General features: G+C 43.4%; 1 protein-coding gene across 1 annotated transcript; it reads right to left on the bottom strand.

Annotated features, from left to right (window-relative positions):
• Nucleotides 1–1,174: 1,174 nt before the first annotated feature.
• Nucleotides 1,175–15,041, bottom strand: LOC140387539 (probable ribosome biogenesis protein RLP24). The gene is made up of 6 exons (XM_072470773.1): nucleotides 14,864–15,041; nucleotides 9,873–9,986; nucleotides 9,704–9,776; nucleotides 7,983–8,046; nucleotides 6,081–6,166; nucleotides 1,175–5,896 (listed from the first exon to the last, which is right to left on the bottom strand). The coding sequence occupies exons 1-6, from the start codon at nucleotides 14,942–14,944 to the stop codon at nucleotides 5,823–5,825; spliced, it is 492 nt and encodes a 163-aa protein (XP_072326874.1). The 5' UTR covers nucleotides 14,945–15,041; the 3' UTR covers nucleotides 1,175–5,822.
• Between the last annotated feature and the right edge of the window lie 2,527 nt (nucleotides 15,042–17,568).

The following is a 17,568-nucleotide window of genomic DNA, read 5'->3' as shown; positions in this document are numbered from 1 at the left end:
GGTAAATTCTATCATATTGTGGTCACTGCTCCCCAAGCGTTCCTTCACCTTAAGATCCCGAATCAAGTTTGCCTCATTACACATCACCAAATCCAGAATTGTCTGTTCCCTTATAGGCTCTGTCACAAGCTGCTCCAAAAGTCCAGAATTGTCTGTTCCCTAGTAGGCTGTCACAAGCTGCTCCAAAAGTCCAGAATTGTCTGTTCCCTAGTAGGCTGTCACAAGCTGCTCCAAAAGTTCAGAATTGTCTGTTCCCTAGTAGGCTGTCACAAGCTGCTCCAAAAGTCCAGAATTGTCTGTTCCCTAGTGGGCTCTGTCACAAGCTGCTCAAAAAAAAATCCAAAAAAGACATTCCACAAATTCCTTTTCTTGGGATCCACTACTAACCTGATTTTCCCAGTCCACCTGCATATTGACGTCCCCCATTATTGTGATACTGCCTTTTTATACATGCTTTCTCCATCTCCTGATTAATTTTCTGCCCCACATCCTGACTACTGCTAGGGGGCCTGTACATAACTCCCATCAGGGTCTTTTTACCTTTGCGATTCCTCAACTCTACCCACAGAGATTCTATGCCTTCTGATCCTATATCGCTCCTTGCTATCGATTTAACTTCATTCCTTACTAACAATGCAACCTCTCCCCCCTTTGCCCACCTGCCTGTCCTTTCAATAGGGCACACATCCTTGTATATTTCGATCCCAGCCCTGATCCCCTTGCAGCCACGTCTCTGTGATGCTCACATCGCACCAACCAATTTCAATGTGCGCAACAAGCTCATTTACCTTGTTCCATATACTGTGCGCATTAAGGTATAACACCCTCAGTCCTGCATTGACCACCTCCCTACGAACACTTGTCATTAGTCTAGCTGATTAGCTATTTGAAGGGTCATTATTTCTCAGTATGTCAATCTATGTTAATGCTAAAGGATTTAAGGGACAACTCAGAATATGAAGTCACTTGTTCACCCAAGAGAGCCTTGCTGTACAGCAGACACATTTCAACCCAAGCAACAGTAAACAATTGTGAATAGAGTACAGCATTAAAGAGGGCTGATGTAATTCTTGAGACAATTTTCCAGTTCACTTTGCCGATCCCCAAGGTGATCTTTGATGCTCCACTGAAGCACGTGATCTTACTTCCAGAAATAGTGACAGAACAGATGAACCAAGGTGAAAATAGTTTTATTCACTGGCTATCTTCACCACATGCTTTCTCTAGATAAGAGACAGGAATACAGCTGTTGTATTTTGTTTTTTAAAATGTATCTTTCAAATGATAGCAGCTCAGATCAAAGCTGTAATTAAGGGAAAGGTACCAGAGACAATATGCAGGTTATCTTTCGGTAGTCAATGCGTAACTTATAACATGTAATAAACTGTGAGAATGAAAGTTGAGAAAAAAAATGAACCTCAAGATATTTAATATATTAGAAGTCAAAACAAGAGTTGTATTGTTGATTTAGAATTGGGGATTGGAAAACTCGAAATTCGGCTGTTGGCAAACTGGAAGTGGTTTGCAAATAATCAAGAGCAGGGTGATTCTGTACAGAATAATTGCAAGAGATTTTAGATGTTGGATTGAAAGTGGCAGATGAAACGCTGTGCTGACAAGTGTAAAGTTGATGAACCTAGATGAGAGAACAAAGAACAAAAGTACAGCACAGGACCAGGCACTTCAGCCCTCCACGCCTGTGCCGACCATGCTGCCCGTCTAAACTAAAATCTTCTACACTTCCTGGGTCCATATCCCTCTATTCCCATCCTATTCATGTAGTTGTCAAGATGCCCCTTAAACATCACTATCGTAAAGGCAGGGGCTGGTTTAGCACAGGGCTAAATCGCTGGCTTTTAAAGCAGACCAAGGCAGGCCAGCAGCACGGTTCAATTCCCGTACCAGCCTCCCAGAACAGGCGCTGGAATGTGGCGACTAGGGGCATTTCACAGTAACTTCATTGAAGCCTACTTGTGACAATAAGCAATTTTCATTTCATATTGGCACTCTGTAAATCTACAACATCTGCACAATATGTGGCAACAGCAAACAAACAAATGGAATCTTGGGTTATCCATAGAATTCCTACAGTGCAGGCCCATAGAGTCTTCACCGGCCTTCTGAAAGAACACCCTAAATAAGCCCATTCCCATGCCATATTCCCATTATCTCACCTAACCTGCACATCTTTGGGTACTAAAGGCAATTTAGCATGGCCAATCCACCTAACCTGCACATCGTTGGGACTGTGCGAGGAAACCAGAACACCCGGAGGGAACCCAGACATGAGGAACGTGTAAACTCCAGTCACCCAAGCTGGGTCCCTGACACTATGAGGCAGTAGTGCTAATCACTGTGCCACCCATGATCCAGAACATGAATCTCAGACTGTGGCTCTGAGTCTATGCCAGGCATTGACTTTGCTTATTATGCAGTGTGCATGGTAAACCATGGCACTGCAAAAGACTACTTAAAGAATTTGATAAGTTGAATTGAGAAAGCCTCATAATGCAAAGGCACTTGGGATGAAACTCAAGAGAGCAGGTGGATGGATAGATTGGATATTACTTCAAAGGGTGGTGGGGATACTTGGAATTGTCAGGAAAGGTTTTGAACTGTTAAAATGATTCAGAGTGACAGGAGGCCATTCAATCCAACCCAGCTTGCCAGTCCCATTTCCCCACTCAAGTGCCCATCCAATTTCACTTTGCAATGATTTGTCTCCACTTCCAAAACCCACACGGACAGCAAATTCCAGGTAATTAACATATGGACCAAATTCATCCTTTTCAGTCGTGTGAATTCTTCAAGAATGTACAATGTGATTAGTATGAACAATTGGAGAAAATAATTTTCAAGGAATTACACTTTTAGTGCAGATGACATCAACAGATTTAGTTTTCCCTCAAAGATGCCTTAAAAGGAAGGCAGTCTATAATGTTGTTAATTAAACAGGAAACGGGCTGGTTTACCAAGGCAGGCCGGCAGCACGGTTCAATTCCCGTACCAGCTTCCCCGAACAGGCGCCGGAATGTGGCAACTAGGGTCTTTTCACAGTAACTTCATTTGAAGCCTACTTGTGACAATAAGCGATTTTTAAACATGCATGCAAAGCATTTAACACAATTGATGCATCTCATCTGATGTGTATTGGTTGTCACCACGTTACCCATATGTAGTTGTGTTATTATCTAGTCTTTTAGCTAATATCAATCTTCTTGGAGATTTATACCTCTCGTGCCACTTTTCCTTTTTCCAATTTCAAAGCTCTTTATCAATGAAAATCTGGACTTGCAAGATTATTTGTTTTGAATCAGTTCCATTGTTCACCCATGATTTCTTAACCAGTTGTTCAAGTTACAGATCATTGTGCATAGGTCCAAACTCAAAAGTTTGTTCAAAACAGTTTTGATTTTCGGGAGCTCCTCATACCTTTAACTTCTGGTAAAATATTTGTGAAGTTGCCAATACGCTACCTTTTAAAGGAGCGGCATGGCTTTATTAGGAGACATATGCAGGGCTATGGGGCCAATTGAGTAGCTCTATCAAAGATGGGGTGAAAGATGCCTCCATGAATCACAAAACTGAATATCACCATGGAACAGAAATCCCTGCCAATTCACCAACCATACAGATAACAAGTGAAGGATGAGAAACTATTCCCCTAATTTTTTTCTCCAATCCACAGGTATTCTGAACCATCTATGACCAACTGTTTCTTTCAATAGTCGTTGTCATTTAATACAGGGTCACATTACACACTAACGGTATTCAAATGTAATCCTAGATATTCAGCTGATAACAAGGAGCTGTATCAGGAGCAGGCGGACAGAATGCATAATTTAAAATGAGTTCATTTACCAGATTTGAATTATGATTAATATTCCAAATACAAATTTAAAATGTTGACTTATTATGGGTGCTACATTGGCAGTCAGAATAGAATATTATAGGTCATTGAATGGAAGGATCAACACTTCACATCCGAGTGGAAATACAAGAGGTCAATGATAAAGCAGTGATGAACCTGTGAGCACCAATCAAATTCCCTCATGCTTCTCTCACTTTACACTAAGGAGGAAGAACATCCTGAATTATAGACTTCAAACCACACCAACAATATAATTGTAACCAGTAAGTGGAAATGAATTACAATTGGGCCGGATAAAATAGTTTTTCATACTCAGTCAATTAAAATTAAATTTTATTGTTGATTTTTTTTAAACTTACTCAAAGGGAGTTCAGGTTATGGCCAGCTCTGGGATTTGAACATGTAAACATCATGTGGAAATCAAGAAACCAATTGATCTTCCAAGCTTATTTCATGCTTGGCACTGCCATAAAGCAACCGGTGCCTGCTTTTTGGTTCATAAAGCACAAGAATGAAAAATGCCGAGAATCAAAGCAAAACCGGGTTAGAAATGGTCACTTGTGGACTGCATTACACAACTGGAAACAAGCCTTTAGGCACTGATTTCAGTTGAGACCAATTTTTAAGGCCATAAGACACAGGTTGACTTTTACATGGATAATATGAGTGGTTGACATGCCTGTTGATTTGACACAAGACCGTTGTAATGGAATAAAGCAAAAAGCCAACAGCACTAAAATAAAATTCATATTGTCATTCGTTATCTGATTGCAAAGATTTGTTTAAGCATTTACTTGTTGACTTTCATTTCATTTGTATCTGTACATTTACGATTAAATTGAATCGCTACCATCTCCAGCATTATACTCTAGTTCTGAAATTTTTGAGCTTTAATCACTGGAAATACTAGGATCTTATCAAATGGTAGAGCAGGCTCAAGGTGCCAAACGGCCAACTCTTGCTCCAAGTTGGAATGTTCGTATGACTCTTATATGAGGTATATTGAAACAAATAGCATAGATGCATTTAAGAGGAAGCTAAATAGGTGAAAAGGAACAGATGAATATTCAATAAAGAGGTTAGTTAAGAGGAGGCTCGTGTGGAGCATAAATACTGGCACTGTCCAGATGGGCTTAATGACCTGTTGTTGAGGTGTAATTTCTGAGTAGCTTCATGGTGCAAATAGAAAAATCAAACACAAGCCTGTAATTCCACTACCCAATCAAAAAAAAACAGGAACTCAAAACATATGCGTAACTTAATATCTGCATCACAATCTCACAGATTATCACAGCTACAAGTTTGTTTTTTTAAATGTGAAATATATTTTTTATTGACTGAAATCTGAAAATTTGAGTTTAAAGTAATCCACATTTAAATCTGGCAGGTCAGTCAACAGTTTTCTTTTCAATATATACCTGACACTTCTGGAACAGAAAACTTTTATCATTGGACAGGGAAACAAAAGGTGCACCAGGTTATTCATATTAAAGCAGCAGTACTGAGCGAGTGCCATTTGTGAAACTGGTATTTTCTGCCAGTTTTATGAGGAAGATGATTTGATAATCCCAATCTTTTAAGACTCGGCAGGTAAAGATTCATTAATGGTACAACAAACAAACGGGTTATCCATCAGGGTCCAAACTACACCATGCAGGCCCTCGCAATTTGACACAGGAGCCTGATCAATCTGATACACAAAATTCAGGTACCTGAATTTCTTATTCCACCTACATTTCTTTCTCGTCGGTTTGCCCTGTTTGAATTTTGGGGATCAGGAGATGTGAAAATTGCCACTGGTTATTAGTGTGACTATTGGTGAAGTCATTCTAAAAATTGTTATATCCACAGCATTCTACAAATTGTTATATCCACAGCTTCTGAGACATACAAATGAATGGGATTTTTATGTATTCACATATCTTGTACTTTTTGGGCACCAAATAGCAAGTTAAGAATCTTCTGCCATTTCCATATCTTCTTGCAAAGTTTGTACCATCTTCTCTTCCAATTTCCTGGGTCTCTCTGTTAAAAGAAAATATTAAGACTTGTAAATTATCAGAACAAAACATATTAATATAGCATTATTTCTGAATGACTTCTAAACCTCAAAGAAATTTATATTTATAGACAACACATGTTTGTTAGGTTGGGGGTTTGTAAGTTTCCTCTATACACCATGAATATCTAAACAATCCCAGTCCGTTACCTGCATGAGGAGCCTTGATGAGATGGATGTTCTGTTTGACCTCTTTGATGTCTTCCTTTGTCTGTAACTCTTTGCTTTTTTTCAACCTTGGACAAAAAGCAGGATGTTCATTACATTAGCAATCATGTTTTATTAAATACTAGTTTTCGATAAATAAGGTTTCAGCCACATACTGCAGCTGGTCATACACAACGAAGACTCAAGATTCAAATAGAAAGCAAGAGTCTCAAATTAGAAATCAAAAGAAACGTACACATACATAAGAAATAGGAGGAGTAGGCCAGTTGGCCCATTGAGCCTGCTTCATCATTCAATAAGATTACAGCTGATTGGACTGCTTCCCTAACTCCAATTTCCTGCCTGTTCAAGAACCCTTATCTCCCGTGTCGATCACAAATCTGTCGAGCACAATCTTCACTGCTCTCTGAGCTAGAGAATTCCAAAGATTAACTAACCTCAGAGAAAAATCTCCCCCTCAAATCTTAAATGGGAGACCCCGTATATTTAAACTATGTTTTCCAGTTCTAGGTTCCCCACAAGAGGAAACATCCTCTCAGCATCTACGCTGTCAAGCCCCCTCAAAATATCACATGTGAATAAGATTGCCACTCATTCTTCTAAACTCCAGTGAGTACAGGTTCAGCTTGCTCAACAATTTCTCACAAAACAACCACTTCCTTCCAGGAATCAGCTTAGTGAACTATCCCTAAACTGCTTCCAATGCAAGTATGTCCCTCCTCAAGTAAAGAGACCAATACTGAACAGTCTCCAGATGCAGTCTCACTTACACAGGTGTGGCAAGACTTTTACTCCTCCCCCCCCCCCCCCCCCCCTCCATACTAGGCCACCCAAATCCCACTATATTGCAGCATTCTGCAGTCTCTCAGCCCATTTAAATATATTCTGCTTTTCTATCCTTCCTGCCAAAGTGAACCTCATATTTTCTCATGTTATACACCATCTGCCAATTTTCTGTCCACTCAGTTAATTCCTAAATAATAAAGGATTTTGGGTCCCATGCTTATACTTAAGGAGGACATTTCATCAGATATACCGGCAGATACCATCTTAATCTAACCATTACTTAATCTAAATATATTGACAAACATTTAGCATTTTCCTACATATTGTGAACACTCACCTTTACTGTAACTCTACTACAGCATGGATTCAATTTGGCATATTTCCATTTGATTTTTGTTTCTCCAAAACTACCAGTGATCAGGCAACCTACACTCAATGTTTCCTCTCATGGCCATGCAGGATCCAAAAAGACACATACAAACTGGCCCCTTTTAACTTACTGAAAGTAATTAGCTTCAGTGATAGCATTCTCATCACAGTTTATAAGATTACAAGCTCACGGTTCACTCAACCACACTAATATAGATTGCCACTTTGGTGCAGTACTGAACAAGTGCCATTTTCCATGAGAGGGTATACTGGACTCCCACTTATCTGTCAGTTGTATATAAAAAGATCTAATGGTGTGACTAAAAGAGGAGAAAGGTTTTGGTGTCCCGGCCAACATTCATCCCTCAATTCGCATTATCCAGACCAACTGATCGTTTTACCTCATTTGCTGTTCATCAAACCTTGCTGCATGAAAACTGGGTGGAATATTTGCCTACATAATCGCCATTACATTTCCAAAGTAATTAACTGGCCGTGAAGAATTTTGTGGCATGGTAAATTGTCAGTGGCACAATAGCCTGTGTGGTCTCTTTTGTAGCTGTATCCATCCATGAAAGTGCATATAAATGCACTTTCTTGATTTGCAGTCACCAGAAATTTACACATCAAGCTACTATTTTAGAACAGGAAATATTAACAATTGGTCAAGTTGTAAATAAATATCTTGCACTTTAAAACACCTTTTAAGTTTCTCAAGTTCACACCCACCTGTTCATAACAAATCTTGCTTGACGTTTCTGTTTGACTTCCTCAACTCTCTTCATTGCCACAACTGTTGAACAAAATTTCATCATGAATGTAATGAAGTCAAAGAGCATTTACTCCCATTCTTTTCAATGGCCTCAAATAAATTTGACTGGAAAAATAAAAGCACATTCTAAAAGCTACTTTGTCGAAATCAATGAACTTTTAACACCCCTTTGCTAGCCAAGGGTCCCCATGAATATTAAACTTCGACCACCAAAAGTGCATATGTAAGCTTTCCCGTGACAGCCTCCCCGAACAGGCGCCGGAATGTGGCGACTATGGGCTTTTCACAGTAACTTCATTGAAGCCTACTTGTGACAATAAGCGATTTTCATTTTCATTTCATTTCATTCATTTTTGGTGAGGACAGATGTGATGCACCCACTACCAAATATCCTGCTGAAACCAGGTCGAACCTAACACATGAAGAATGACCACTTGGATGTGGTGGTAAGAGGATGACTGGTGTTTTTGACCAATCACAGCAGACTTCAGTCAAGTCAAAATAGGGTGTGGTGGAGAAATTTGCTAAATAAAACCATCAATCAAGGTAGAAGGCATTTCCCTGAAACCCATACCAGTCTCCACACACGCACATACATACAGACACATATCACTGCTATATTGCCAAAAGTATCTCCATTTTTCCAGATCACAATGCAAGATCCATAAAGCTCAAGATCTCAGTAAAACCAAGCTGATTCCATATAACATGCATAAAGAGCTACATTTGTCAGTTCAGTATTCTCCATTGCTGCTGCCACTTGTAATGTTAACTGTGTGTAAAATTAACCAGCAGTCCCATTTCTGTACTGAAGCGAGTCTTCAAAAAAAATGGTTAGCTCGCATTTTACTGAACCCAGCAATCCCTTGCAATAAAAGAATTGCATAATTACATCAACTTCCACCAAATATTGAAATCCTCAAAAATATGATGGAAAATCATCTATTGTGCAGAGTTAGCTTCTTTGCTTGCATATGAAATACCAGTGCAAACTGATCCCAAATATATACATAATATATATATATATATATATATACACACACAAACATACAAATTAGGAGCAGGCTATTTGGCCCCTCAAGCCTGCTCCGCCATTCAATAAGATCATGGTTGATCGGACTGTGGCCTCAACTCCACATTCTGCTTATTCTAAAACCTTTGACTCCTTTGTTAGTTAGGAATCTACTTACCTCTACCTATGACCTTCACCTAAATTTGGGTACTAGATATTAATAATATGTGAATAGATAATGGAGAAACAGCTTCCGTGACAAGCATGTCAAATCAATGACATTTCTAGCAATAACTCAATTTTTGTAGGATTAAGATGGCGTTACCTTAGGCACACATCTTTAGCACAATGACCCACTATGCTGTGCTTCACATCAGATGTGCAGAAATTCTGGGAAGCCATTCTGCGCTCATCCACTAGCTTAAGATCATCAGTGACACAAACAGATGTGAAATGTCAGATAACATTTCCACTTCTGAATTATTTACTCAGTTAAAAGGTTTGCTTCAGATTTACCCTCCACAAGCCACTTTTGTTACCATCCCTTAATCTAACATCAAAGGGAAATTGTGATCCCACTCTAAATAGGCTGAACGCCTCATCAGATCCATCAAAAGTACAGAAGCCCAATATATTCGTAACACATATGCCACAAAAGCTGCTTACCTGACTTAGACCACAGTTCTCTCTGGTACTTGACTGGCATATTCCTGCGTTTTTCAAATTCAAACGAGTTATCCTGTAAATAAAAGATTAACTGTCAAGATGATCAACTTTTAAATGGAGTGCAGTGGAAAGCTAGACTGCAATTTGAGAAAAGATGTTTCTTACGCACCACAGTCAATTCTTTGCCAGCTGATTTCCGGAAGGCCTTTGTCCATTTGACCTTTCTTGGGTTACGCTTCTTCTTGAAACCCTTATGACACTTTGACCTGCAGAATCTGAAAACCTGGAAGATTACGTAATTGAACTCATTACTGGATTTCATGCAATGTTGCTCACAGAAAGTCAGGCCAAAGCAAATTTCCTTTCGAGAGGATCAATGATGCTGTAGGCTCAGGGACCTGCAGTCTGACACATCGAAAACATATCTAGTGAACCCAGTGCAGGCATGATTGTCTGCCAGGTAACTTTATAATAGAAACATCTGGCAGAACAGGAGAATGGTGAAGTCCCCCAAAATAGCAGTGCATGATTAACAAAACAAATAACAATGTACATGGGAGTGTCACTTCACCTCATCTCCCTTCTTAGGAGGGCAGGGCAATAATGTAAACAAAACATGAAGAACACTTAAGCTGAAACAAAGAACAGCAGCTTGACCAAGATCTGTAATTGGCTGGACTGAGCAGAAACAAAATCAAACCAAACGTATTCAACAGCTGGTATTTCAATATATCTCAACTGCCCGAGACATTTACCTGGGAAATGCCAAGTTTACAGCAGTTAACTGATGTAACTTTATTCACAAATATTCAGATAACAATGAAACATCGTGTGATAAACTGATTTTGAGAATTTGGATTTTCCCACTATCTATAATAACCTGATATATCAAAAGAGCATTGAGGCCAAGGCAGATTTCACACAATACCCCGTTACATTTAAATAACTAAAAAGCCAGCACCATCAACTATCCAAACTTCAGAAAATCTTGCTGCTCAATAACTTCAAAACAAACTTCTGCCCGTGCATCAATAACCTACATAATTGGCAGCCTTGGCTCAGTTGGTAACACTCCAGCCTCTCCCTTTCCACAATCTTGAACACACAAATCAAGGCTGACACTCGGGCTACACTGTTGGGAGGTGCCACCTTTTGGATGCGACGTTAAACTGCTCTTTTAGGTGATGTAAAAGTAACAACTGCAATATTCTGAAGAACATACGTATACGAACATATACGAAGAGTTGAGTGGCCTACTCTCAAATGGGTCAGTAGAATCATGCTCAGATTTGCTGAGAGTGGGGTCTGGTGCAGGGGTGTAGTTGTAACGTGGTGTGCTGTGGCCACTCAACTCTTCAAGCTTTCTCCGCCACCCATCAGATGATGTCTGATCTGATTTTAACCGCATTCCTGCCTACCCCCAATAACCCTTCACACCCTCGCTTTTCAAGATTCTATCCACCTCCTGTGACATTTGAGGAAGAGAGCTCCGAAGATTCACAACCTTCAGAGAAAATGTTTTTAAATGGGTGACGCCTTATTTTTTTAAAATAAATTTAGAGTACCCAATGCTTTTTTTCCAAAAAGAGGAATTTAGCGTGGCCAATTCACCTATCCTGCACATCTTTTGGGTTGTAGGGGTGAGATCCATGCAGACATGGGGAGAATGTGCAAACTCCACACGGACAGTGACCCAGGGCCGGGATAGAACCCGGGTCCTAGCCAGTCCAGCCTTTCATCATAAGACAACTCACTCATTTGCGGTATTAGTGTAGAAAACCATGTCTGAACTACTTCCAATGCATTCCTTAAGGAGACCAATAGTGTATATGGCACTCCTGACCAATGCCCTGTGTAACTGAAGCTTAACCTCCACTCCTTAAGCTTTCACTCAAGTCCCCTCACAATAAAGGATGATAGTCTATTAGCTTTCCCAATTACTTGCTGTACCTGCATATCAACCTTTTGCAATTCATGGACCAGGACACCCAGATCTTTCTGTATTGCAGGACTATGCAATCTCTCACCATTTAGATGCTATACTTATTTTTTATTCTTCGTGCCAAAACGGACAATTTCCCCATTATACACCATTTTCTATATCTTGGCCTATTATCCGGACCTACTTATATCCTTTTGTAGTCTCTTTATGTCCTGTTCATAACTTATTTCCATACCTATCTTTATGTCATCAGCAAATTTAGCAATCAAACCTGGTCCCTTCATCCAAATCATTTATATAAATTGCAAAGATTTGAAACCCCAGTACTTATCTCTGTAGCACACCACTCCTCACATCCTACCAACCAGAAAAATACCTATTTACGCCAACTGTTTCCTGTTAGTGAATCTTCAATCCATGCCAATGTTACCCCCTCTCCCTTCTCCGTTGCGAGGTCCCCACCTGCTTCAAGACCACCATTATACCGGTGCCAAAGAAGAACCAGGCAACTTATCGCAACGACTATTGGCCGGTGGCCCTGACATCAATCGTAATGAAGTGCTTTGAGAGGTTGGTCATGAGGCACATCAACTCCATATTCCTAGAATGCCTAGAACCGCTGCAATTTGCATACCGCCGCAACCGGTCCACAGGATATGTCATCTCCCTGGCCCTACACTCATCCCTGGAGCATCGCATCAACAAGGACTCCCTACACATCAGACTCCTATTCATTGACTACAGCTCCACCTTCAACACCATAATCCCAGCCATGCTCATATCAAAGCTCCAAAACCTAGGACTTGGCTCCTCACTCTGCAACTGGATCCTCAACTTCCTGACCCACAGACCACAATCAGTAAGAATAAACAATGCTGCCTCCATGATAGTCCTCAATACCAAGGCCACAAAAGGCTGCGTACTTAGCCCCCTACTATACTCCCTATACACACACGTCTGCGTGGCAAAATTTGGCTCCAACTCCATCTATAGGTTTGCTGACGACACACTGTAGTGGGTCGGACCTCAAACAACAATGAGTCCGAATACAGGAGAGAGATAGAGAACCTAGTGGAGTGGCGTAACGACAACAATCTCTCCTCAATGTCAGTAAAACTAAAGAGCAGGTCATTGAAATCAGAAAGCAAAGCACTGTACACACCTTTGTCTGCATCAACAGGACAGAGGTGGAGATGGTCTACAGCTTCAAATTCTTAGGTGTGCACATCACCAAAAATCTGTCCTGGTCCACCATGTCAATGTTATGACCAAGAAAGCACAACAACGCCTATACCTCCTCAGGAAACTAAGGAAATTTGGTGTCCACATTGACTCTTACCAACTTTTACAGGTGCACCATAGAAAGCATCCTATCTGGCTGCATCACAGCCTGATATGGCAACTGCTCGGCCAATACCGGAAGAAACTACAGAGGTCCGTAAACACTGCTCAGTCCATCACACGAAACCGCCTCCCATCCATTGACTCTGTCTACACCTCCCTTGGGAAAGCAGACAGTATAATCAGACCCCTACCACCCAGCTTACTCACTCTTTCAACTTCTTCCATCAGGCAGGAGATACAAAAGTCTGAGAACACACACTTACAGATTCAAAAACAGCTTCTTCCTCGCTGTTACCAGACTCCTAAATGACCCTCTTATGGACTGATCTGATCTCTTCTCACATCTTCACCCAATGTCTGTGATAATGTATTTAAATTGTCTATTTTATGTTTGCCCTATTATGTATTTTCTTTTCATGTACGGAACGATCTGTTTTAGCTGCACGCAGAACAATACTGTACCTCGGTACGCGTAACAATAAACCAATCCATCCATACATCCACCATGGGCTTTTATTTTCCACAATAACCTTCAATGTGGAACATTATCAAGTGCCTTTTGAAAATCTAAGTACAGTACATCCCTTTATCCACAGTACATGCTGCTTCTTCAAAGAAGTACCTTCCTTGGTATCAGGTTGTTGCTTAATTCGCTCGGGGCAGCACAGTGGTTAGCACAGTTGCTTCACAGCACCAGGGTCCCGGGTTCGATTCCAGCTTGAGTCACTGTGCGTAAGTCTGCGTGTTTCCTCCGGGTGCTCCAGTTTCCTCCCACAAGTCCCATAAGGCATACTTGTTAGGTGAATTGGGCACTCTGAATTCTCCCTCGTGTACTCAAACAGGTGCCGGAATGTGGTGACTAGGGGATTTTCACAGTAACCTCATTGCAGTGCTAATGTAAACGTACTTGTGACAATAATAAAGATTATCAATGAAGTTACTGTGAAAATCCTAGTCGCCACACTCCAGTGCCTGTTCAGGACACAGTGAAGAATTCAGATTGTCCTATTCACAACACTCCTTTCGCGACTTGTGGGAGGAAACCAGAGAGTCCAGAGGAAACCTACGCAGATGCGGGGAGAACGTGCAGACTCCGCACAGACAGTGACCCAAGCCGGGAATCGAACCTGGGACCCTGGAGCTGTGAAGCAACAGTGCTAACCACTATGCTACTAATAAAGTGCTACTTCATAGATATCATAGAATTTACAGTGCCATTCGGCCCATCGAGTCTGCCCCGGCTCTTGGAAAGAGCACCCCACCCAAGGTCAACACCCCCACTCTGTCCCCACAAACCAGTAACCCCACCCAACACTAAGGGCAATTCTGGACACTAAGGGCAATTTATCATGGCCAATCCACCTAACCTGCACATCTTTGGACTGTGGAGGAAGCCAATGCACACATGGGGAGGATGTGCAGACTCCGCACAGACAGTGACTGGGACCCTGTGAAGCAATTGTGCTATCCACAATGCTACCATGCTGCCCTTGTAACACTAATGAAGATTAGCAGCTTGAAAAAAGTTTATCACACTGCTGCTTGTGAAATTTTGCTGTACTCAAACTGCTTAACACTTTTCCCACTTTACAGCAGCGATGCCAACTTCAAAAAGTACTTCACTAGCTGCAAAGCATCTTCCAACACGTTGTTGTCCTGAGGCGCTATATAAATGCAAGTATTTTTTGAACTGCGAAAGCAGTGAGGACCCACCAGCCCTGATCGCTGAGCCCATATCGCCCGCATCTTTCCCAGGCAGGCCGCAGGCCGGCGCCTTCATTCCGCAACAACATCACGATGAACAGTGGGCTCAGTGAGAAAAGCCGCTGGCTCCACAAAGACAACTTGGGCCTAGTCACCCTCCCTGGCCTCACCTTACAATCATTGCGGACAAACATCATCCCGTGACCCGGATACACCGGCGCTGAGCAGAAATAACACTTCTCGATCCGCATTTTCGCTCCGGCTTGTACTTTAACCGCGCAGTCACCAACAACGGCCTCTCACCACCCTGACTTGCAACAAAATGGCGGAGCCACACGTCAGGCTGCCTGGAGGACAGCACCCTCAACCGGCCCGGAGGACTTCAGGACAGCGCTCGCAACCGGCACGGAGGACCTCAGGGCAGCGCCCTCAATCGGCCCGGAGGACGACAAGACAGCGCCCTCAAACGGCCCGGAGGACGATAGGACAGCGCCCTCAACCGGCCCGGTGTACCATAGGAGAGCGCCTCCAACCGGCCCGGAGGACCTCAGGACAGCACCCTCAACTGGCCCGGAGGACCTCAGGACAGCACCCTCAACTGGCCCGGAGGACCTCAGGACAGCACCCTCAACTGGCCCGGAGGACCTCAGGACAGCACCCTCAACTGGCCCGGAGGACCGCAGGACAACGCTATCAACCGGCCAGAAGACCCATAGGACGTCCTCAACTGGCCCGGAGGACCGCAGGAAAGTGCCCCTAATCGACCTGAGGCCCACAGGATAGCGCCCCCAACTGACCGCCGGCCCGGAGGACCTCGCCCCCAACCGGCCCGGAGAACCGCAGGACAGCATTTCAACTGGCCCGAAGGACCTCGCCCCCAACCAGCCCGGAGAACCGCAGGACAGCATTTCAACTGGTCCGAAGGACCTCGCCCCCAACCGGCCCGGAGAACCACAGGACATCGTCTCCAACTGGTCCGAAGGACCTCGCTCCCAACCGTCCCGGAGGACCGCAGGACAGCGTCCCCAACTGGCCCGGAGGACGACAAAACAGAGCCCTCAACCGGCCCGGAGGACAACAGGACAGCGCCCTCAACCGGCCCGGTGTATCATAGGAGAGCGCCTCCAACCGGCCAGGAGGACCTCAGGACAGCACCCTCAACTGGCCTGGAGGACCTCAGGACAGCGCCCTCAACTGGCCCGGAGGCCCACAGGACCTCGCCCCCAACCGGCCCGGAGGACCTCGCCCCCAACCGGCCCGGAGAACCGCAGGACATCACTGGTCCAAAGGACCTCGCCTCCAACCGGCCCGGAGAACCGCAGGACAGCGTCTCCAACTGGTGCGAAGGACCTCACCCCCAACTGGCCCGGAGAACCGCAGGACAGCGTCTCCAACCAGTCCGAAGGATCACAGGCAGCGCCCCCAACCGATCAGGAGGACCACAGGGCAGCTACCCCGACCGGTCCAGAGGATCACTGGCAGCACCCCCAACTGATCAGGAGGACCACAGGGCAGCTACCACGACCGGTCTGTAGGATCACAGGCAGCGCCCCGAACCGATCAGGAGGACCATAGGACAGCAGCCCCAAGCGGCCCGGAGGACCCCATTCACAGGGTAGCGCTAACTGCCCCCTGCAGATCAGTTACAGTCTGTCCAATTCTTCAGCAAATGAATTGAAAAATTTCTAAGATGTAAACCGGGCTTAAACATGTTTTATGGATAGGAAAGAAGCGGCTTCCCCCTCTCCCAAGATTGGCCAATTGATGAATTTCTATTGTTAAAAAAAGGCAACAGTATAGAATTTACAGTGCAAAGGAGGTCTTTCGGCCCAATGAGTCTGCACCGGCCCTTGGAAAGTGCACCCCACTTAAGCCCATGCCGCCACCCTGTCCCCATAACCCCAACTAACCTTTTGGACACTAAGGAGCAATTTAGCATGACCAATCCACCTAACCTGCACATCTTTGGACTGTGGGAGGAAACCGGAGCACCCGGAGGAAACCCACGCAGGCACGGGGAGAAAGTGCAAACTACAGATAGACAGTCACCCAAGGCCGGAACTGAACCCGGGACCCTGGTGCTGTGAGGCAGCAGTGCGAACCACTGTGCCACCGTGCTGCCCTAATTCAGTAGAATTCAGACAATGGCCCATCTTTACCCCTGTCTGAATTTTGACTTTGTAAAGCAACAAGCAGGGTGTGTGTGTGGTCTCAGCAAAGTGTGAAATCTAGTCGGGTATTGTTGGAGACAAACAACCACAGCAACCAGATAAGGGTCCCCATGCAGATTTGGAACAAATGCAACAGCCATACCACAATAGCCTGGAGACTCAGACAATCTCAACAAGCCTATAACTACAAGGCAGTAACCACAGCCAGGTGGATGGGTGCACACAAGCAAATAATTGTACATTCTTTTAAATGTATATAACGTGTCTCATCCTGAACACTAATTGCTGCCTAGAATCAATTTGAATTATTTTTTCACTGTATATAAACTTGACTCTGATCTAATGTTTAAAGGCATGATCTCATTCGGGCGTGTGGATGATTAGTAGCATGATTTACTTGTCACGGAACCCACACTATTTAGATAGAAATTGTGATGAAAGTTGCAGAAATATTTGGAAATTCTGTCAAACCCCTTTTAAAAGGTACACCCGCTGCAAAGAACCATGACTAATATGGCACATGATGCTCCACCTATGTTAATATTTACCTAATAGGAGGATATCAGCTTCAAAATATGCTCTAAATCGGTAAAGGGATGCCTGAATCCTAGCTTTTCAGTAAGAAAGTATTCGCCTCCCATAAGATTCTCCAATCAGCCAATCGGGTTTCAAGTTTGCAAATGAAATACACGTGTAATTTCACA

Source organism: Scyliorhinus torazame, chromosome 12, assembly GCF_047496885.1.
Source record: "Scyliorhinus torazame isolate Kashiwa2021f chromosome 12, sScyTor2.1, whole genome shotgun sequence".
NCBI classification, from domain to species: Eukaryota; Metazoa; Chordata; class Chondrichthyes; order Carcharhiniformes; family Scyliorhinidae; genus Scyliorhinus; species Scyliorhinus torazame.
This window is presented reverse-complemented; position numbering and strand designations above follow the sequence as displayed.